Source organism: Misgurnus anguillicaudatus, chromosome 19, assembly GCF_027580225.2.
Source record: "Misgurnus anguillicaudatus chromosome 19, ASM2758022v2, whole genome shotgun sequence".
NCBI classification, from domain to species: Eukaryota; Metazoa; Chordata; class Actinopteri; order Cypriniformes; family Cobitidae; genus Misgurnus; species Misgurnus anguillicaudatus.
This window is the reverse complement of record NC_073355.2, coordinates 34,032,408-34,056,226: the sequence shown is the minus strand read 5'-3', so window position 1 is coordinate 34,056,226 and position 23,819 is coordinate 34,032,408. Positions and strand designations below refer to the sequence as shown.

Below are 23,819 nucleotides of genomic sequence, written 5' to 3'. Positions count from 1 at the left end.
ATCAAGGCAAGATTTAAATTAAATCTTCAAAGTTCTGTCCAAAAAAATGTCATCTTTGCGCTCTAAGATCTTTGTATAAAGTGTTTTATTACTTATCATAAAATAATATCTTTCAAATTTGATGTAGGCCTATCTTGTAACTTACACTTTTAAATATTCCTTAAATCTTGCAGTTTACATAAAATATTTTGAAATTGCTTTGTTATTGTATATTAGGGATAACATTAAATCCCAAAATAAGAAACCACATGATTGGTTAGGTTAAAACTGCAATAGCACTATGAGATTTGTAATCTTATGAATTGTGCACAGTTTGTCTCCTTGTGATCATTAATTGTTTAAAATTTGACTGTGTATTGCTGAAATGCCCTACTCTGAAACTTTATTTTTAAAACGTTTTAATGTAACATCCCAACATCTTAACTCAACAAATATAACAGTGTCCAGCAAAGTGTTATTAGTCACAACAGAAACATCAAAAGATTACATGACTTTTATCATGTCACAGACCATTACACGGTTGAATTTGCTGATCATGTACTAACTAATATTGTTTTCATTTAAGATTGTTTATTAACTTGAATTTATTAAAATTCAATTCAGTCTATTAAGTGTTAATTGGTGCTGGAAGTTGAGTAAAGCTGTCATCATTAATGAAAATAACTTTACTTTTCCTGCACTTTTTGTGTTTTAAATAATATAGAAAATACTTTAACAATTATACATCTTATCTCATATAAAGAAATCACAAATATAGATTTTATGATATGATTATACCTGACACATTTTTAAAACTATGACTTGATGGTGCACAGATGCAGATAGTTTTTTAGTCACCAAGGCTGTAAAGTAAATTTGTCCTGTGCAGGGTAAGTGGTTGGTATTTACCTTCATTCATTGGAGAATTCGTTAAATACCATTTAAAGCTGACGCATTATGATTTGATAATGACGTCATTATGTTCTCATTTTACATGGCATCATTTGATTGCATCATAATCTGTTGTGTGTTCGTTTGTGTGTTCCTCTGATTTTGTTCCATTGCTGTCTGTTGAATCGTAATTGACGGCGGTTTGTGAAAGATTTCGTTCACAGTAGGCTAACATTGAGAAGTCTTCCGGCACGAATGTGTGCTAAGTTCACTTTTTGTGACGTCACTGTCGCCACGCTGTAGCCTATTATAAACTTAAGGAATCAGAAACTCAAGCACTCAACTTACCAATAGCATTAAGATACAACAAGTGCACCATCACAAGAATAACATACAACTGAAGGCAGAGACTACAAATATTTTACTGACTTAGCCCTATGTCACAAATAACCATGACTTCGTTTGAAAGGAAGTTATCAGAGGAAGTTATGAGTGGATGTTAGAAACTGAAAACGTTTAGGCACACAGAATAAATGAACATTGTTGTAGCTCCATACATTTAAACAATGTGGAGCGTTTAGAATGTGCAATATTAAGGCGTCTCACACCGTTAACTAAAATATCTAAAACATATTAATTTCACAACTAATTTATTAATTTATGAAAACGAATTATTGTCTCGGAAAAACGATTCACATTTGATTAATCGTTTTATGAATACATTTTTAGTGATTAGTCTTTCGTTATAGCAAACAATTTATTCAATTTATAAAATTATTAAATGAATGCTGTAACAGATCGAAATTTCACGTTTAAATCATTTTTAAAACTCTTTAAAAATCCAGAGCAAATGAAATAATTTCAATGGATCTATTTTTACAGTCTGAACTAAGATGTTTATGTATTTGATTACTTTAGAATTTTTTATAATTATGGATTTCTACGATTTTAGACGACCTTATCTCTTTAAACGTGTCTTAAGCTACAGCAATAGAAAAAAGGCTTGAAACTTTTTTAGCCCATATAGCTTTAATGGGATTTTCTTTGGGAATTAATCACACAACTGTAGCTCAATTTCTCATTTGACTTAAGTTTGACAAAACTCCTGTTGCGTGTGGAAATAAATCGACCTAATTGACGACATATTTATGGGAAATGTCTTTGTATATTAACATTACTATGCAGGACTATCATTCCAAGCTGTTGCAAAAATAAATCACGAAGTTTGCATTCCATGTAATTCAACAGACACGCATTTTATGAATAAAATGTCTGATACACAGCAGAGTTTTCAAGATACAAGTACCACTCTTCCGTACAATTTCAAGGAAACGAAAATCATTATGATCTGTGACATAGGATGTGTACACTCTTTATTAGACGTGTAGGATTGCTCCCAGGAAATAAAGAAAACGGCACTATTATTCCATCGGAATTTTCCCGACATTCTTACTTTAAATGAATCCAGTTCATAACGCTTTTTGTGTTACATGCAATCCGTAAGACTAAACATGTCACAATATTCAATTTAATCCAATATAGTACAAACAATTCCCCGTTTGTCTTCGGTCTGTGGAACTGCATTATCTCAAAATGCCCGCTTGGTGGAAGCAGCCACGTGCAAGTTGTTGCCTTAATAGACGCTATTTAGGATACCAGCAGCGGACTTTTAACACTTTTGCGCTTCAAATTTACTTTGTTGTGTAAAGAATTAGTACTGACAGGGTTTCCCCTACCGAAAAAAATCATTATCCGCATCACCAGTGTCGCCTAGTTCAGCTTATTTTGTAAGTAGGCTATATTTAATTAAACAAACTAGTTAGTTTTGCATTCAATGACATTGCATTTGGCGAGGTTAAAAGAAAATATTTTGTTTTATCTTATTTTAGAAGTATTCGAAACAATCATTTACTCATATTTGTTGTGCAACGTGTGATTACATTTACGTGATTTGAATCGTATTTCTCAAGAATGGGGGGAATTCAACAACTGCCAATGTTCACGTTGTACGCGCGGGGGTGTGTAACATACGTCATCGGCTTTATGGGCAAAACGCTTCGGTGATTGGTCACCCCTCCCCTCTCCATTTTGTGAGAAATCTGATAGTGGCCTCAAGTCGGAGATGATCTTTAAAAGTCTTGCATTGTTGTTGCAACAAACGGATAGCGAATATTAAATCAAAATTACCTGAGAAGTTAAACACAAAAGGATATTTCTGATATAAATCAATCAGGTAGTTCAACAACAGCGTGTCCATTTAACAATTATGTCTTCATGCTCTACTTTCTTTCTTTCCTTCTTTCTTTCTTTCTTCCTTTCTTGATAATTAAATGCATACTATCTGTCTTATTTTATGCTTGTAAGTTAAATATTTGGCAGTCGTATTCATTCAGTCTGTTAACAAAGCTTGGGAAATAATCTTGCATGAATAAAACTTGCAGTTCTATTCCTAATTGTTGGTGCTAATTATTGTTTTAAAAATGCTTTAATTGTGTGTGTTATGAATTTAAAATAGTTATATTTGTTTTAATGTTATGCTAATGTTTCTTTGTTCATAAAATACTTTTTGTTTGTTAGAAATGTACTCTTAAATTGTAAACCACATTTGTATTTGTAAGAGAAACCATTTAAATGTTTTTAAAAAGATAAACTTTTTAGCCAAACTGTAGTTAAGTTTTTAAAATGATTTTGTCTACAATATCTAGATCTAATTGATTACTGAAATGGAAAATAAATATTATTTCAAACATATTTCTGTAAACCTAACCATGTTATTTTTGGGGGTTATATCAGCACAGACTTTCTGTTCAACAAAACATGTAGTTTATGTAAAATGTATAAATTGGAAACATTTGAAATATTTATTGAACTGTGTATATTTTATAAATTATAGAGACCACATTGTTCTAAACAATTATTGTAAAATGTATATGTATATAACAAGACATTTTAGATATGTTTTATGTCAAAACAACACCCTTAATATGCCTCTGATGTTTTCATAGGGATAATGCATAGATTAATAAAGATGTATTTACTGGGGTTTACAAACACATATTATTGTATTTTACTGCTAAAATTGAAGAAAGGGGTTACAATATTTGAGTGCTATCAATCAGAATCTATAATCATTTAAGATGCTTTTTGTTTTGTGGTGTGTGCAGATGACTCCTTAAATGAAATTTAACACACTGGTTCTGTAACATCCCAGATGTCAAATTTGTTTGCTACCATACATTGTTTTTTTTTCCTAATATTTAAACAAGATAGAATTTTAGAAACTACTTTGTAAATGTATTTTAAAACTTTTTAAAATAATAGCCTAATTAAACAACTTTTAATAATCTAAATTATACATTATAGGAGTTTTTATCAACTTAGCAGTTTTATGTAAATTGTTTAAAGCATATAAATATATATATATATATTTATTATAAACAACTTCATTTTACAAAACTTTAAATAATGTTAACTACAGTATAGTGAGTTTTAAGTCTGACTATTTTATTTCTTTGACTTTATGACAATTCACTGATTAATTTAATTTGATTGTATCATTGATAAAACTGAAAAGATAAAAAGGTTTGAAAACATACAGGAACATTTCCTTTCATTGTGAGAAATATAAACACACAATCATGTGTAACAAAATTAGCAAACAAACTATGCAATCATTCAGATACTTTCATTGTTTGACATTCTTTTGTAAAAACTTAAGTTGATGATATGGTTTGTGCAAATAAGTATCTCTCCTTCCTGTGATTAAAATAAATCTTCACCCCAAGAAAGACTTTGTCACATAGGGAATTTCCAAACTAACTTTGTTCTGTTATAATCTTAGTATGAAATGTAGGTCATATCTATATAAGAAAGACTGGATTTCCACACAACATCTTGTAATGGTTTTTAAATATTTCCGTAACATTTCTCACATTCTTACAAAAAGGCTGCTTAAAACAGCTTCTACTGATTACATAACAGATTTCTAGGCAATGATTTGTCATTGGCATCGTTTAAAACTGACCATCCCTCTGGTCACTAAATACAATTTGTTTTGTAAATATTCACTTTTCAGAACGGTCCTACGAATTACAAAAGAGGCTTGCAGATGTGTTACAATGGTGCAATTAAATAAATAGGCATGCAAGCCAATCACTCCTGAAGACAGCCTTGTGGCAGACCAAAGGGTTTTTCTAAACATTGGCTTTTCCTTTCATTGATATTTACCTCAGTTAGGTTACACTTCATTGTTTTGCATGTTTCTAAAATAATTGTGTTAAATAAAACCATTTGTTTCTTTAAAAAAGCAAGCTAAAGTGAATTCAATAATAACAATAATGTAAATGCTACATAAACATATCCCCAGTACTCCGAGTAATTTTTTACTTTACTTTTCTTCCATCAAAACATGCATCATCATTCCCTAGAGCAAGATCTTGAGTGTTATGAACTGCCAGTGCATGCAACATGAAACATATTTAATTTAACCCTTTGCTACTCATACCCCCTAGTATCTAAAACACCTGTTATCAATAAATGTATTTAGATTAATAAGTACACTACTTAAGATAGTGTACATTACTAAGTTAGGAATGTCAAGGGAGAATTTGCATTGATATACTATCAAACTCTAAATTCCTTGTTGTCCTGGGCGTGCTCCATGCCTGTGGTCCCCCTACCCAGAAAAAATGCCCTACCCCCACACCATCTCTTCCCCATCCCCCTCACAGTGTGTGGTCAGGTCAAAATCTGAAATCTCTGAGACCCTCTTAAACTCACAGGGGGTTGTATTGACATGCCAATTCCTTCATAGGACCTCAAAGTCTGTCAACAGCAACAGTTTATGTCTTTTGAATGTAACAGGAATATGAAAAGAAATGCATATGAAAGACACAAAAACTTTCTGCAGTTTATAGTCATGTAGGGGTTTTTTTATTGCCTAAACAGCACAATATAATATATGCAAGGGTTTAGGGTAAGACCATCAAATCAGTGACCTCTTTAATGTGTAATCTTGTATTTAGGTGATGTTACAGCATAAAGGCTGGTCTATGTACGTATACATTTAAAAATAAGGACATATTTGCGATTATACTTACTGTATCCAAACGTACTATACACTGCACACTGTCTGCGAGAACCTTGCGATGCATAGTCCACATATAAATGACTGGTATCTAAAATTATACCAGCAAACGCCAATGTCATAAAAACGAGGCATTTTTATCCACATTCTGTTGCTAAATGTGCACTTCAAGCAACACGGACGAATTAAAACTCAAACACCACATTTACGAATAGCATCATATTGCATCTGCTGTTTATTAAGGCAGTATGTTGAACGAAATACACGTCATCAAGCAACAATTCCGGACTTTTTGAGTTTTTTGAACATACATGACTGTTAGATGTGAATCAACCCTCACTTATGCAGTAATGGAAGGGAAGCCATTTCCTCACGAGCCCGTACTACTCGCCACGTGTACAATCTGAGCGCAATGTAACACAGTAACGGCTATAAATTTGCCACCCAATCGCGTACGACTAAATCAAGATGTATATAGCTCAACAATTTCTCGCAATGATATATCGGTGACACAGTTCCATATATAACAAAGGCAGCGCAACAGTTGATCACTTCCTGTTGGTAGGCGGTATCCTCCATACTAGGCCCAGCTGTTTCAACACCCATGTTTTTGTTCAGGCGTTGGATTCTGGCGCGACATGTTTGTGAACCGAATAACTTTAGGGGTATCTCCAAATGTGTCTCTCTAGGTTTGGAAACGCGCTTCTGGAGTTCATTGGTCAACGTCTCTGTGTTACCAGCACAGGCACAGAAACGGTTATAGTGGATACATTGTTTCAAGTCAACTCCATTACATAGGTGTGCTTAGTTCGTTAATTACAAAAATGTAATGTTTTATTTCACCGCCCTGTTCGACGTACCAAACAACAGCATGTACACAAAACTATTGGTTTTAATGTTAAAAATACGTGTTTTATACGTAACTTTGCATCTAACTAAACCGAAGGCGGGCTGATCGCGCCAGTACCCTATAGGCTACAAATGGCATGAAGGGGTGGGCGGGTTTAAAACAGAACAGCTGAGTAATATTACACAGGTTTTTTTAATTAAAAAATAATTTAAAAAAAATTACTGAGTGAACTATTTTGGCCCATATAAATTGCGTTTCTTTAAAATGCAAAACAAAACTCCAATTCTGTAACACAAATACGATGTTAGTATAATGGGGTACATGAAGGCTAGTTTTATTGTATGCGCAAAGCATATACAACTAATGCACAGAGCATGTTTCTGTATAAGCACAGTCTTCTGGTACTAAGCTTGAGTGAGATAGATAGAGTGAGAAAGAGAGAGAGAGAGAAAAGGACATGCCCCTTTTCTAGCTACTCTGAGACCACGTGGTTTCTTCTTTGCAAACAAAAAAAATTAGTAAATTCGACTGGGTTTAGAGGCGGTGCCATCGCCAAGCGGTAGGATCTGTGTGACAGTGCAGGGTACAGCTTTAGGTTCAGGGAAAGCGAGAGGAATTTCTCCCGACCCCGCTATATATTTTGTACCACTATTCAATCGTAACAAACATCAGATTAATTCAAACTGGTATCGTTTTTGCACCGCGCTGGGAATCCCGCGAAGATTGCTACAGTGAAGAATATTTACCACTCGAATGCAGGACTTTATTTGACTACAACGTTACTGTTAGTCGAACTTTCCCCTTTTATTTTGGATTGCCTTGCAATTCGCAACTCGTGTTTTTTAATTCGAATCGGTTGACAGCCACACGATTTTGAGATCTGTGTGTGCTTTAATCCCTTTTTAAAATTAGGAGCCGTTTGCCGAAAAGTTTTATTTTCATTTCTATTTTTGGGGGGGAGCATTGCAGGTTTTCACGATGAACAAGCTATACATTGGAAATCTGAATGAAAACGTGACCGCGGAGGACTTGGTTAAAACCTTTGAAGATTACAAGATACCATACTCTGGGCAGTTTCTCATGAAAACTGGCTATGCGTTTGTTGATTGCCCGGACGACCAATGGGCGATGAAAGCGATTGAAACATTTTCTGGTGAGTAAATTGATTTTAATGGGCCTTTCGTTACGGGTTAAAAACTCACTATAGATAATCTCATATAAACGTTCTGCTTGTCGAGAAATCATTTGCTACTGTTCTAAAGATTTTGGGTTTATTGGATAAACTGAATCAATGTTTTTCCCTTTGCTACTTCAGCCAGGGCAATGTAAAGCTCTATAGTGCAAAGGTGCCTGAGATAGTGAACTTTTAAGAACAGAGGGTTTGCTGCCACTAAAACCATCTATGTACCCGTTTATGAACCACGACTTTGCTTACTTTACACTCACAGGTAAAGTGCAGTGTACTATACTTGTAATATAGTAACTATATTGCATTCGCTTTGTCCTGGCTGTAGTGTGTAGGACGTAGTAGTTTTTTTTTCTAAAATCAGTCTGTAGGTTTAGTCCAACCTACCCAACACTGCTATAGAATCAGGTCTTACCCCTCCCCCTTTTGGCTAATAGGCCAATGGAGCTAAAATGAATTACGTTTCGGGCATTGAGTTAACAGGAACAATACTAAAGATGCCTTCTTGACATATTATATCTGAGCATGCAGCATTCTTAAATACAATGAAATTGCAATACATCTGTCTTGCTGCCCACAAAATATGTCTCGGTTCTCCACATATGTAGCATGTGACGTGTGCTCTATATAGCACGAAGGTCGCCATGCTGACAAGGATCCCGTTAAAACTACACACCACGTAAAGTCACCGTCAAGATTAATTCATCTTCAGCTGTTCGTTTTATCGCGTGCATGCTTGTTAAGTCTCAAGTAGACTCGCACAACAAATGGTTTTCATACATGTTTATAACTCACAGTTGACGAAAACGGTGTATAGCCCTGATAAGGGAACCTTAATAGCGGATAATTTTTCTCTAGTAAAATTAGCAGCTTTATTTATATATATTAAAGTTCGGTCACTTATAGTAAAAAAGTAGTCTTTACAAAACCATGACCCTCAGGAGCACGTTTAGGCCTTTCGCAAAGCAAGTTTTGAAATGCAGTAAAAACACGACTTCTCTTCACACAGCAAAGTAACGTTAGCTAACATGTAAGGGCGCATATATAAAATGTGTAGAAGGCACATTTTAGACGTCTATTAATTTACATTTATGTTGACTACGTCGTAATGGCCAGTCAAGTAACCTGGTGGCCTCATTCGTGAGATGGGCTATTAAAATTAAGAAAATAATGTTTTCTTTTTTTCTGGTAAAGTGGAACTTCACGGCAAACGTATTGAGGTCGAGCATTCAGTCCCTAAAAAGCAGAGGTATTTGGCTTTCTCTTGTGTAGTTGAACTGTTTGTTTTGCTGTATATGAAAGCTTCATGTTTAAGTTGTGGAGGCGATACAAATATTTGTACTAACTTACGCCAAGAAGACCTCGTTGTGTTTCTTGCAAACTGAAATGGCTCCATTGTTACTTTTGAAATCATGTATAGCCTTCGTAAAATCTTCGTTTCCCTTTAGTTGAAATTGTACTCTGGTGTATGTTGTAGTAGTGTTGGCTGGTTAAATAACGTTTGCTTTAAGTATTTCACCACGTGCTGTTACATTCATGGTTACTGTTGCGCTACATTAACAGTTTTTTGTCTCTCTTATTAGACACATTCGTGCCTAATTGTCAAACGTGCACAACGCTGCTAACCATGTCATTTCAATCACTTGTTCCCTGTTGATCAGGCCCTGCCTGGCCTACTGCAAGGCCTAGGCCTCGGTGCTTGAATGATTCATGCAACAGAGGTTTTGTTTTCTCTTTTGTTGCTCTAAAGCTGGCATTATGGAAGTTTGTTCGCTATTTGTACGTTGTGTACGAGTTTTTGAGTACTTAAGGGTTAAGATATATTCAGAATATAAATATATATTAACCCTTAACCCTTCTATATGGGTTAAATAATATTACTGTGTGTGTGGCTGTTACGTTTACGTTTGCGTTTTGCGGGATGTTTTCTAAATTGCGGCATTTTCTGGCCACATAAATATGCAAAACTGTATGTCAGGGCACAACTCTTGCTCATTTACATTGAAAATGAGCTTCAGAAATACGTTTATTTACGTTTTGGGGAACTTCAGCAGGCAGTTTATTTGGAACATTAAAAGCCCCCTCCCCCTCGTCCCCACCTAAGGCAACCCTGCCTCTTTAACACCCTAAACAAATTTTGCATTTTAAACATCCGAGTTACACCTGTTAATCAGGCAGTTTTATCGCTTTAAAATGTTTACTGACGATATACGTGGCGTACACATGTAGACGCAAGATATGTGGGCCCTTTGTATGTGTAAAATAATAATGTGCTCGTAATAATAGTATTGGTTAGCATGTGTGACCCATACTGTGCTACGTGCTGCTTATAAATGTAACTTACGTTGTAGGGAGAGTTGAGGGTTTCTTGACCGGTTGAGCACCCGCCTTGTGTTTGCACGTTTTACGCGCTTTAGCCATAAATCTGTTTACTACTGACATACGCGTTTTGGGATTTAAACGTATGCTTTGCACACTTTTCGAATGACATCCAGATTTTTTCTGTTCCTGATTTTTTACTCCAACTGTAATGTTATTTTTGTAAGCCTGCAATGCACGTGCATTAATTGTCTTTTACGTATTCATTTAACTCGGTCGCACTCTTAATATAATTATGTTACAGATAAGAGTGTATATATTCAACGTCATGACATTCGAAAGATACATTGTTAGTATTGTGAGACCAACGTTGTGATAGTGTGACACGTGGTCGCCATCAGTGTGAAGAGTAACCAACGTCAGCAATTGAGAAAATGGCGTACAATGGGCTTCTCTGTGGAAGGCTTCATTTGGAAGCACTGGGGCGTTTACATGAATAGGTGGAAATACATTTTTAAGCTACTTTTTTTATTGATATTGCAATGTCATTAAACGTAAATATAAAAAATACAAATTATCACTTTGGTCTCTGGATTAGGCTTTTTTTTAAATATAAAATGCATTTTTTTGCACTTAAACTATACTGTTATGTTAATGCTGCACACTTACTCATGTTACAATACACACACACAGACACACACACACACACACATATTAACATATAATACATACAAGTCAACCCTGGTGAGACACTGTTTTTTTTTTTGATTTAACAAAAATTCCAAGTACTCACCAGCCTACTCGCACACATGCACAAAACACAACCAAGGGTTGTGGAAAATGCATTAGAAATGTTAATTAGAGTGAAACTGTTTCTCGTCGCCATTTTGATAAACGTCTCTGTGGGCTTGGTCTCTGAGGTGTAGGATGTTAAAAAGCAACGCACGCCCCCAGGTCAGCATATACGTTGCTTTCGCCCTTTGTTACCTTGTATGCGTTGGAGCAGCCTGAAATGTCATTGTGGCCAAATCAAATATTTATTCTAAACGTACGCATTCTTTTGCTTTAACCAAGTAGCGTGTTGTTTTGGAATGCATTAGAAATTACCAGTGTTGGATTTTTTTGTATATGTTTGGGGGGTAGATGGTCAGAGAAGCTTCTTTTCTTTTGTGCACACCCCTTGTGTTTGATAACATCAGTCTGCCGTATGTGTTTATAGGTTAAATGTTTTTATTAAAAACATCAACTAAAACTTCCAACAAATGCTACTAAGAACAATGTATTTGCTGTTAGTAAGAAAGGTCTGAAGTAGTTGGTGAAACTGATTTTAAAAAGTGTTCACTATAGAGTGTGTATTGAGTAAGCCATAACATTTGGTGCGTAGAGCTTTGTGGGTGGCTCTGTGTCTCACGCCTTGAGTTTCTCCCTTTTCATGTGATGTTGCGCTTGTATGACGGGGCCATTTGCAATGGCTTGATGGGCCACTTTTGAAGTTCTTCAGTGGGGGAGATATTTAGAGGCGAAGGGAAAAGCCACACCTTTATGACAATGCAGGGTGATAGGTGTAACAATGGCCCTTCCCCCCTTCTTCCACGTACGCTCTCTCTTCCCCTTGTTAGCACCTATCAAGATCCCAAAAGCAACAGGGTCTTTGTAGCTCACAGCTTATATAATAACAGTAGAGGGACATTTATTGACAAATGGGGACAATGGTAAAAAAAAATTGTGAACCGAACAGTGTAGCTGAGAAAAAGATACAAATAATTGTATAGTCTAGTTCTTTGCATTTTTGATTAAAAATGGATGCATACATGGAAAATACATGTTTGTATAAGTGTACTCACAATAAAAGCAAAAAAAATATATATATATATGAAAAACTCATTATAACACATGCAAAAGAAACGTCATACTATACAATTTATAAGTAATCCAAAAATTTTAATTATGTTTGATACGTAAACATGCATGTACAAAAAAATTACTCTGCGAATTGGAGAACAGTAACTTCTTTCCAAGTTTACGTACAAAAACCTGTTGAGGGGTGGGTGTGTATTGGTGATTTTTTTTAAATATAAAATATTGCCAATTTTGTTCTGTCTCGCAATAACTGTTTGTTTAACATCAAGCTGCCTTGTATTTGCGCTCATTTTCTTCAGTGTTGATTTAGTTGGAGTAAGAGTAGGGTCCTCATTTACCACAGTCTCCATGTTTTGTATCGCACCCATTGTGAATAAATTAGAGCGTAAGAGATTAAATTATAACTGATTAAAAATGGCTTGTCTGTTGTCCTGCAGTTAGGGACTGTGAATGCTTTAATCCTTTTTTTATTAAAAACAATGCAGAAAGTGTCCAACAACTGCTTTGGTTACTTTGGCTGAGGATAAACAGCATGTTTCATTGCACGCTATCATCTCTTTTAAATCTTATTTTACTTTGAATTGTGCATTTAAAGAAAACTATGCATCCTTTGCAGGATGAATTCAGTAAGAAATAATACTTGAGTTTTGATTTTGAATCGCAGCATTTTGTGATAGGTGTGTATTGCGATTGCACGCTCAGGCTGTCTGAAGCCACACATTTGCTTGCTCGCGCTTTCTACTGCTGCTGGCTCCCTCCCTCCTTTTCTCTCTGTCCTTTTCTCTCCATCTCTGCTTGTGATCGTAGTACTACAGAAGGCAGGGGGAGGGGTCTTTACGAAGAAGGAGGTGCGACCAATCAGGGGCCAGAAACACCTGTGTGCAGTATCTCCGAAGCGGTCGACGGTGCTGCACGATAGGCAAACTTGTTCTAATTCTCCTCGCTCTCTCTCTCACCGGCATGCTTATTTGCGTGCTGTTTTAATCGTCTGTTTTATCCGTCGTTCTCCTGATTTGTATATGCTCTTTTTTTTGGCCCTCCATTTATTTTTTGCCGTAAGACGCATGCATTTTTGATTCATTGGACTTTTCTGCAGGCTAGCTGAACGTGCAGGCTGTCAGTGTGGTCATATGACATTCTATACACGGGGCTTGCCTGAGCAGGAAGAGGGAGGAAAGAAAAGAGGAGATGAGAACAGGAGAGGAGGGGCTGGGGGTCGAGGGGAATGCACAGCAGCACTTCCTTGTGGGCTTCCCTTTTCTGCCGTTATGGAGGAAGATTTGTTTTTTAAACGAAAAGCAAATAAGAGCGAGGGCAAGAGAAAATATTTAGGGAGACTCAAAGGAAAAATGCTCGTCACGTAGAAGTACTGAGTATGTGAAGGTTAATTGTGCATTGTGCCTTTAAGAGCCCCCCCCCCTTTTTAACCCCTTACAATGTGTTGTCTTCGCTCCCCCTTTCCTATTTTCAACCATCTGTGCTGTTTTTTTTGTTTTGCTTTTTGAAGACCCTTACCTCTACATAAAATGCAGCTTTGGACATTCAGTACCAAGCACACTTAAGACCAAATCACATCAAGAATAAGATTTATATTTATATGAACAATAAAACATTGAGGGGCGGTTTCCCGGACAGGGATTAGACTAGTCCTAGACTAAAATAAATGTAAGAGCTATCCAAACTGAAAACAACTTGCAATGGCACATCTTAAAATACATCAGTGCCCTTTGTTTTGCCCCAAAATGCACACAAGTAATGTTTTAAGTAAGGCATGTTTGTTCAAACTAGTTATATTTCCTAATTAAACTAAGGTCTAGTCCTGGTTTAAGCTAATTCCTGTCCGGGAAACCACCCCTGAGTGTTCAATTTTTGTTTAAATTTAAAGGGCCTGCATATGAAAATGTGAAACTGCAGCGCAAAAGCTTAGAAAAAACATAACGTTGTCGTAAGCTGGTTTTGGACGCTAATGTAGTTATTGTCATAGTTATATTTCCTAGACTTTTATTATATGCTTTTTCAATAATCTGATTTATAAAATGTTTGTTTTATTTAATGACCTGTGTCTGAGAGGTGTCTCCTAAGGATTATTAATGCAGTAAGGACTTGTTGGGGATGGGTCAATAAAGTTAGTGAGAACCGGTTCTTGTTCACGCAAAAGTCAAGGAAGTAGGGCTGGGTATCGATTTAGATTTTCCAGATCGATTCGATTTCGATTCACAAGCTTTCGATTCTCAATTCAATTTTCGATGCCGGTTCTCGGGTTGGTTTTTATACTCGATTCTTGATTCAACTCAATGTTTGCGGAAATAAATATGAAAGAAAAAATCTTGAATCGACCACATAAAAAAAATGATTATTCGAAAAATCATTTTTTTTGCTCAGCCCTAATAAAGACACCAATTTCTGTTAACACTTCTGATCAATTTGTTATGAACCTTCTTTAAAATATATTTATCAGCAGCAGAGTTGTGCGAGCAGGTGGAGGGACTTGGCTTGAAGTTGATATCAACGGTTCGTGCCATTTTGTAGCATGGCTGCCTAAGTCACTGTTTGGCAGTTTTGGGTTTTTTTAGTGAGATGATTTATTCGTTTTTACAGTTTCAGTCTTAAATTAATTGTCTGAATTACAAATCATTGTACTTGTGTATTAACATGGCAATAAATAAAATTTGAATGACTCATTATTTGCTATTAAATTACCTAATATTTGGACCACTCCCCTTTATCAACAAAGCGGCACTGTTTAGCCAATAGTTTTGGTTCATGTGCATTCTCAAGTGTAAATTATTGACCTAAACTTTGAAAGGCAGTTTCCTGGACAGGGATTAGACTAGTCCTAGACTAAAATAAATGTGAGAGCTGTCCAAACTTCAAATCTTAAAATACATCATTCCCCATTGTTTTGCCCTTTTTAGTAAGGCTTGTTTGTTAAAACTAGTTATATTTCCTAATTAAACTAAGGCCTAGTCCTGGCTTAAGCTAATCCCTGTCTGGGAAACCACCCCTGAATGTTTACATTTTAGGATATATTTATATAATAGTTTGACTTTAAAGAGGAATTTAGAGCTGCTTGTTTCTCATATGTTTTTGTGTGTGATATAGATGTGAGACTAGGGGTGTTTCCCAGTGTTAAAAAAAATTATGGTGGTTTACCGTTCTGATGTATGGGCCCCCTGTCTGCTCTACGCCCCCCATGATTCTTTATTTCACTGGCGAAAAAGCCTTCCCGTAGGCGTGGTCATCATAAACACTCATGAAGAAGGGGGAGGGGCCCCTTAAACCTAAAATTCTTGACATTCTTCAATTTTTCTTGGTTTAAATGGGCCAATGTATGGAATTGTTAGGTCATAGTGTTTATAAAGATACAAGAGGCGTTAGCAGCATGACAGATGTGACACATTTTACTATATTCTATTCTGTGTGTAACATACTGGATTTATGTTGTAAATAATTAAGCTAGATTTGTTCGCCGTTTTCTGCAGGATGTGTGTGCTGTTGACTTAAGTCTGCACTACTTGTAATGATCTTATTTGGGTACACAGACCATACACACAGCACATTAGTCAAATTTACCATGTTTGGTTGAATACATAGTTAGTATGTATGTAATGATAATTTACATTTTTTTTTGTGCTTTGCAGTAATGTGTCAGACCTTAATATGGAATCCTTTGGAAAATTTAAATGGTCAAAAAAACTTGCTGTTTTATCTTTTGATTTCTGTAGATAATAGATTAAAACTTAAACATTTCATGTAGGATATATTTTCCATCACGCTTCACTTTATTAATAGCTTTATTCTGTTAGTGGATTGCTCACATAATCATAGACGAGATTATTTTTAGTGCCTTTACAAATCATTAGAAATTATTTTTTAGTTATGTCCTGGATGTTTGTTTTTTACATTGCAACAGTTCAACTTAGACAGAAAGAGCTAAAAATGGTAGAAAATGAAGATATGAGTCAAGTCTTACATATTTGCATTACTCTGCTGTATTAATCATTACAAGAATGTTTGAGCACATCAGAACCGGAAAAAAAAATGTGGCTGGTCTCTTTAGCAGCTATATTCTTGTATGTATTGTGTTGTATATTTTTTTTAAACATGTCTTTAACTTTTTTGATTGAATTAACCCAAATCCTAGTTGGTCATTTTGAAGCTCGATTTGTCATTTGCATAGTCAGCAACTTTAAATCTGTGTTCCTCTTAGTCGAGAAGGGATGAATGACTGTCCGAGCATTTTCTTAGTATCTTTAGTAATATAGAAAAATGTGCTATTAGGAATAGAGAAGCTAGCAACATGAAAAAAAACTTAATAGCCTACTATAGTTTTGTGTGCCATGATTCAGTTTTGCGTTTACTTAAGGTATGTAATCAAGTATTAATGTATGACAGAAAATCTCAATGGTTAATTTTTTCTCATCTTGGGACCATATATTAGAGCTCAGTCAACACTGTATTCTTTCTTATGCTATTTTTCTTTCTCTATCCCTCTTCCTCCCCCCTCCCGCTCTTCCTCCACATTGCAACTCCCTCGTTCTGAGTCCAAATCACTTAAAATGGAGCCTCTGGATCACATGACCTCATAACAGGCATGTGCTGGTATGGTCATGCTATCCCCCCCTTACACACACATTTTAAAAGCATAGAGAGGGGGAAGGGGCTGCCAAGCACACACCCCCAATACGAACACACCCTCTACAGACCTACATGGAGTCATACCTTCTCCTTCATGCAGGGTAAAGCATAGGCCTTCTCAGGCGGGAGACATAAGAGCGTATACATCTAAATGTGTCCACAGACAGTGCATTTTTTTGTACATGTAATGTGGTAATATTTGTTAGTTAAAGACTTATTAAAAAATCATGAATGTTTCTGTAGAAAATCTGTCTGAAAAAATCCATTTACTTTTAACTTGAAAAGCATGTTTTTTTTATTGTTTGGTGAGGATTTCATGTATTCTAGATCTGTTGTTTTATACAGTCATAATTATTGTTGTAGTTTCGAAATGTTTTTAACATGTGCATATAGTATTAATTATTGTTTATAAAATTAAAATGATCCTGCTGTAAATTTTGAAGACCTTTGTTACTTTGTATAGTTCATTGTTTGGACTTGATTTTGACTTCTCTGCAGTATGATCTATGTTTACTTATTTTTGTAAAAAAAAAATACTTAATTTTTAACCTTTTAGACCTACTGAGCATTTTAAATGTTTAAAGTCTGCTGCTTATTAATTGTATTAAACAACAAAATTATTTTTGGTAATTGATGGAAAATTAGCATGCTTGTGAAAGAGAGAAGGAAAGAGAAATGGAGAAAATGCAGGCATGAAGAAAACGTGCTGGGCTGGGGCTTGTTCATGTTGTCAGCATGCAGCAGTAGCAGAGGAACATCTTAAAGGTGTAAAAAAGAAAAAGTCAGGCTGACGTCATGCTCTGAAAAGAAGCGCCTTAAGTTTTCTTTCCCTTCCATTCAGGGTAAGATTCTGTGGGTTCGAGAGAGATTTTCTGTTTTCTGTTTTGAATCTCATAGGTACATCTGGGGTTTTTTATGGTAGTTTTATAAACAATTGTGTTGACCAAAATGAGTAATTAACAGAAATGTTCCATTCTGTAAACTTTTTTTTAAATGGTTTACATTACATTTGTTTGGCACATTTTGTCAAACATAAATGTCACTGTTGTCTGTTTAAAGTTTATGATCAAAAGACAGAGAGTGGATCTTTTAGATCTACAGTTTAGAAGAGGGGTCTTCAACATGGTGCCCATGGGCACCAGGTTACTCGCACGGAGTCTGTGAGTAGCCTGCCAAAGCAAATTCTATTAATAGCTTCAATTTGAATTGTTTATTTATTACATATTTTTTATACTAGCTCGGCTTCTTTTATGTATGTTAATGGTTTAAGTAATTATAAAACTTATCAAGAGGTAAAATAAAATCAAAAAGTAAAACAAAGGTTTTTTTAATATTAAAGGTGTAGAAGTATATCCAAATAGTAGCCCTCCAGATTGTTTTATCCATTGTGGTAGCTCTTGCTCACAAAAAAGTTGGAGACCTTGGTTTAAAGAAATATTAGGATGGATTGTTGCATTTTTGCTGGTTTAGTTTCATATTATTTTGTTATTTTTTTGTTAAAATACTAAAATAATTTAAATGCAAAACTGGTGGAAGGACTACTATTCATGCATATAAAGTGTAAAGGAGACTCAAAGTTTTGCATTTTGAAGATTTCGTTTGTTGGATGTTAAATTATCTAGAATTGTAAAATAATGATGTAGGCTATTTAAAGATCAAATGTATCTCACTTTGACACCCAAGTTTTAAATATTTTTTTTTAAATTAAGTTAAATGCACTTTATATTTTCATGAAGTTTTTCTGAATAAAATGAGTTTGTTCAGTTTTATCAAGATTTGTTTTGATCAGTTTTAATTGTTTTTTTATCTGTGCATGTATAGATTTGATTATTTCTCAAGGCTACTATTGGCTTTGTTTGAATTTTAAATATTAGTAATCTGCCATCAATTTATTTTTAACTACATTGTAGAAATGTAGTGTATTCTTAACTTTTAGAAGCAAGAAAAACAAACAAATGACATGTTGATGTTTAAATAATTATGGGCTGTGTTTTACAAAGTGACTTTATTTTTAGCTCTTTATAAACAGACAAATAAGTCTTTAAAGTTGAAATATGCAAGATTGTATCAAACAGAATTATTACACTATTTTTGATGCAACATAATTTAGAGATGTTACTTTTATGAGTTTCTTTGCTTTATAATTTTACTTTTCTGTTCTCAAGAAAGAATGTCACATTATTGTTTGCATCTTAAAAGGTTTATTGGTATTTTGGTATGAACATTTAGTAGTAAGCCATAAGATTGTATATTAACAAAATATTCACAAACGAAATAATTTCTTTGAAACATCCTGGCGTTTTAAGTGCATTTTAACACCACGACATGTAATAACACGATCAAAACGATTCATCTGCCAATCACTGCAAAATAAGACCTTTAGCTAAACCACACTTGAATAATCCAAATGTTTGCTTTGGTGCTCAATAGAATAGCAGGCAGGTGTGAATTGAAAGCATAGTGAATTGTGATAAAGCCGATGAGTAGCCTATATTTACAGCCTGTGCTGAGTCAGGTGCATTGCAATGTGGCACTCATTGCGTGGATGCTCCGTTCTGCACGAGACAGTTTCTGTTACGTTCCACACCCCCCATTTCCTCCTCGACTTGGAAATCTTCTCCTCGACCAACCCCCTCCGTTTCTCCGGGGATGGGCGGGGCAGCGAGCGTGCGCCCCGCCTCTTTCACGACGCCGTAGTACTCTCGAGTAGCCCGGTGACTTTATGAATGAAAGCAGGTCTCCCCCTCGCTGCCTGCACGAAACTGAAGGCACGGCACGACGCGCGTGAACCAGCTAGAGCAGCAAGAGAATTAGCTCGCGTTGCTTCTGCTGCACTGCAGGCGTTAATATAAAGATAAATCCTCTGTTAGGTTAACATATGCCTGGAATACGGTGTTTTACTGCAATGTAGGACATAGTGCAATGCATTGCAAATCAAAGCACATTGAGGTCTCGGTGCATTCACTTAAACGACATACAATAACGGTGTTGCATTAACAATATGCATTTGTACAGATAAGGTTGTTATTTGAATAATGCATACAATTAAAAGCCAGTCGTTTTTTTCTATTTAATCTATTTAAATTATTTGCTACACTAAAGCAGAAGCCCGCCGTATTTTACTTGTATGCATTGTTGCAGTAATTGCTTTGTGAATAATTGAAATCTCTGGTGTAACACGTTTCGTCACATTGCGCTGTGCTGACACGGATGCACGTGCCGCTCCTATGTTACCTATAGGTTTCTGGAACATTCTGCGCCTGCCCATGTGACAGAGATTCATTGTGGTAATTGGGCGTTGTCAGTGGGAGATGGCTGAACGTACGCTTGCCCACATGTCTGAGATAGATCCAGGCCCACGTTACTCACTCTGAACAGGAATTTCCTGCTGGTTTTGTAGTGGATGAGTATATGTTTAGTCTGTGTCTGTTTGCACATTTGTCTCACATTAGCATGAGTGTACCACGAGGTATGCAATTATATTGGAACCGTGCGTGCTTAAATATTTATTCTTTAAAAAATGCGTGACTTCGTAAAATGGCGGGGACATTTGTGTATATAGACAGTGTATTATACTTAGGTATTTAGTTGATGCATCATAATATTCGGAATGTTTAATAAATAAGGTAAAAGGGTATCATTCATTTATTTATTTTACGTTTCATGTGAGATAACGTTACGTGTCCGAATAGCAACTAAACGAAACCCCTCTATCTTTGAAACATTTACCAGTCTGTTTAATTTTAGAAACATTTAACACTTAAGCAAGCTTACCAATGAAACATTTCTGCTTTTTATTTATTCGAGAACTTTGCCACGGACTAACTCAACGCATTTTTTAAACAGCAAGTCTATTAAACTCGAGCCATTCAACAAAATACACATTAATACAAAGCAAGTGAACTGAAATTTAGTGCATTGTAAATTAAATCTGCATTGACGGATAGACGTTGAGAAATTAATTAACGTGATAATTTGATTCAATCACGGGCACATTATCTCAAAGAGGCGCAGGTGGAAATGCTAACGTTACTTTTTGGGGCTGAACAAGTGTCGTGGTGAAATGCAACATGCCATTTCGTTTCTGCCTGAACCCTTGATTCTCATGAAATGGCGAACATGCTAGACGGGGAGAGGGGGGCGTCGTTTCATGCAGATTTACTACTTGCTTGTATGCAGAAACCAGGGTTGTCATGCTAGGCTAGGCTAGTTTAGATCGTATTGATTAGCCTACAAAGTTCAGCGGGGCATTTTTCTTTTTTTACCGCCTGTTAAAGGTTATTTGGCTTACCTCAACAATAAGCGCAGGTCTCCTGAAAACGTGTGATTTGTACTTTGTAAGACAACTGTTGAGTGTCAAATGATTAAAATCATTTACATTGTATTGAATAGGTACCCAAGTTCTGCCTTTTTGACTCGTGTTCTTCTGCTGTGTCACAAAATGGAGGCGCGCAACCGCTTCCATCTTCTCCGCGCCGAGTAGGGCACATCCTAGCAAAGCGTGAACTTTGACCTAAAGTAAGGGCACGCTGCCCTTTTTAAACTAAGTGGGTTGCGGAGTTTTTAGTTTTTTTCTGTTGTTTTTCACATAACATTCACCTTACCAGCAATGCTACCTGAGGGGAGATGTTTATACAGACGACGTTTTGATAAGACAAACAGGCGAGGACTGGATCGGCTTCTATGCCTTTAGGTAAATGTTGCTCTGTGATGCTACAGTTATTTGAGTGTGTGTACATAAGACTTTAATTTTGTACAATACAATATCCTTGCTGGTAAAATAGGATTTAGACACTCAAATATAAATACTATTTTCATAAAGCCCTCACTTTCTGTTTTGTTTCTATTTTAGTAATATTTAATAATTTGTTACTTTGACTTATGTTTGTCTGACTATTGCGGTGCGTCAAATTGAATTTTAAAATATATGTAATATCTGCTAGTCTTTTGTCTTGCAACCCTTTAGCAGCCAAACCTCAGCATAATCTGCAGCCTCTTTGAGAAGTTCAGTTGTTTGATAGTAACCCCAGTCTCTTGCCCTGCCCTACGGCTCCTTTTAAAGTCCCTGCAAAAGGGCTCTTCATCCACACAAGGGTCAAAGGTTGAGATGCAAGGTTGAGAACTACTTGCAGACAAAACTCTTTGTCGATGAAATCTCTCTCTCTCTCTCTCTATGTATTCCCAATGGCCCCCTGTCTCAATCAAACAGCCAGGAGAGAGAGCGAGAAAGAATGGGAAAATGACGGATGAGAGGGAGGAGTGTTTCACATGATAATGCAGGAAGGGACCTGAGGTTCTCTTCCCCCCCACCGTTTCGGAGGCATTGCATTCCTCAGTTGAGCATGTCGTTCCCTGCACACTATGACATTTCTTAAAAATGAGCAGTCAAAAGCAGGGTGGTTACCCTATAACCTAATCTATACGCGTTCATGCAAGTAAACTTTCATTAGAATCTCTAAAAAAAAAAGTATAGTATATAAACTAACGAATGTTACAGTCTGATTCGGAATAGTTAAAGGGACCATGGTATGAAAATCTGACTTTCACCATGTTTAAGTGCTATGATTGGGTCCCCAGTGTTTCTATCAACCTAGAAAATGTGAAAAAGATCAACCCAATAATTTAGTTTTGGTAAACCATTCTCTACCAGCACATGCAAAAATAGGTTGTTGAGCTTTAGCTCCCCTTGTGATGTCATAAGGAGCTCTTATTATAATAATATCACCCCTTAATCTGCACTATCCAACCATAACACTGCCATTTAGGGCAGAAAAAAAGAGAGAGAGAAAATAATTCGCAGGACAATTGATTTTCAATTGCAACAAACCACCATCATTGTGATCAGTGTGTGCACTTCATCCGCTCATTTGCATGTTAAATGGACACACCCAAAACGGCACATTTTTGCACACGCCTACAACGTGGCAATTTTAACATGCTATAATAAATTATCTATATGGTATTTTGAGCTAAAACTTGACATATGTGCTCTACACCAAAGATTTATTTGACATCTTAAAAAAAATCTTGTGCATGGCACCTTTAAGTAGTTTACTTGGTCAATAATTTGCGGAACTGTTGATCTTCTTGTTCTTGTATTTTATTTTTTCCTGTCTTTGACCTAGTCCGCACTATAGGGAAGTTTTCCCTTGTCTGGTAGTATGCCTGTGTTTGCAATTTTAAAAGGGTTCAATAAAAGATGCACATGCACTTTAGTTTTGTTTTAACTGGAATTCTAGTTGAAAAATGTAATTTGTATAACAGAAAATACTCAGTTTGACAGATATGAGTATGAAATGAATTTGTAGATTGTCCCTCATTGGCTGTGAATGTTTCAATATTACTTCACTACGTATTATATGGTTTATCTACTATGTCACATTTAGGTTCATTACATAATGAAACTAAACCGCTCTTCCTTGGTGTAATTATTGACCCAAAAATGAAACAAGAAATACCTGCATTTAGATGTGGGAATGAACCTCATGAACCAATGTACTACCTGCTTGAACCAGATCTATTTTGAAAGTATGCTTATGATAAGAGAAACCTTTTGTATTTTGTTAATGCAAAATCTTGTTACCAGGCTTTTATTTATATATAATACTCAACTTGTGGTAACAAAAGTAAAACTATATTTAGTGTAGCTATTTATATTGCTGTACCTGATAGCAAAAAAGTTGAATTTGGATTAGAGGTTTGTTAGGATTAAACTATATAATGGTTTCCCACATGGTGCCATGGAGTCTGTGAGTTGCCCGCCAAAGCACATTCTATTATTAGCCTCAATTTTAATATCTATTTATATTAGCTTGGCTTCATTTTGTATGTTAACATACACTAAAATAAAATAAAATCAAGTAAAACAAAGTTTTGAGTGCCGTATCAAAAAACTAGCTCTCCAGATTGTTTTATACGTTGTGATTATCCTTGCAGACCCCTGATAAAATGTATATGTAAAATATATAAAGACACTGAAATTGTTGTTTTTATATAAATGTCGGCAACAC

General features: G+C 35.7%; 1 protein-coding gene across 3 annotated transcripts in view; it reads left to right on the top strand.

Annotated features, from left to right (window-relative positions):
* The first annotated feature begins 7,296 nt into the window (after positions 1–7,296).
* igf2bp1 (insulin-like growth factor 2 mRNA binding protein 1) overlaps positions 7,297–23,819 on the top strand; it is a 47,091-nt gene continuing 30,568 nt past the window's right edge. The window contains exons 1-2 of one of the 3 annotated variants that reach the window (XM_073857523.1): positions 7,297–7,961; positions 9,183–9,241. In XM_073857523.1, coding sequence (XP_073713624.1) covers positions 7,785–7,961; positions 9,183–9,241 — 236 coding nt within the window. In that variant the 5' untranslated portion in view covers positions 7,297–7,784. The remainder of the gene's footprint in view (positions 7,962–9,182; positions 9,242–23,819) is intronic. The other 2 variants (XM_073857522.1, XM_073857524.1) reach the window with 2 other exon arrangements.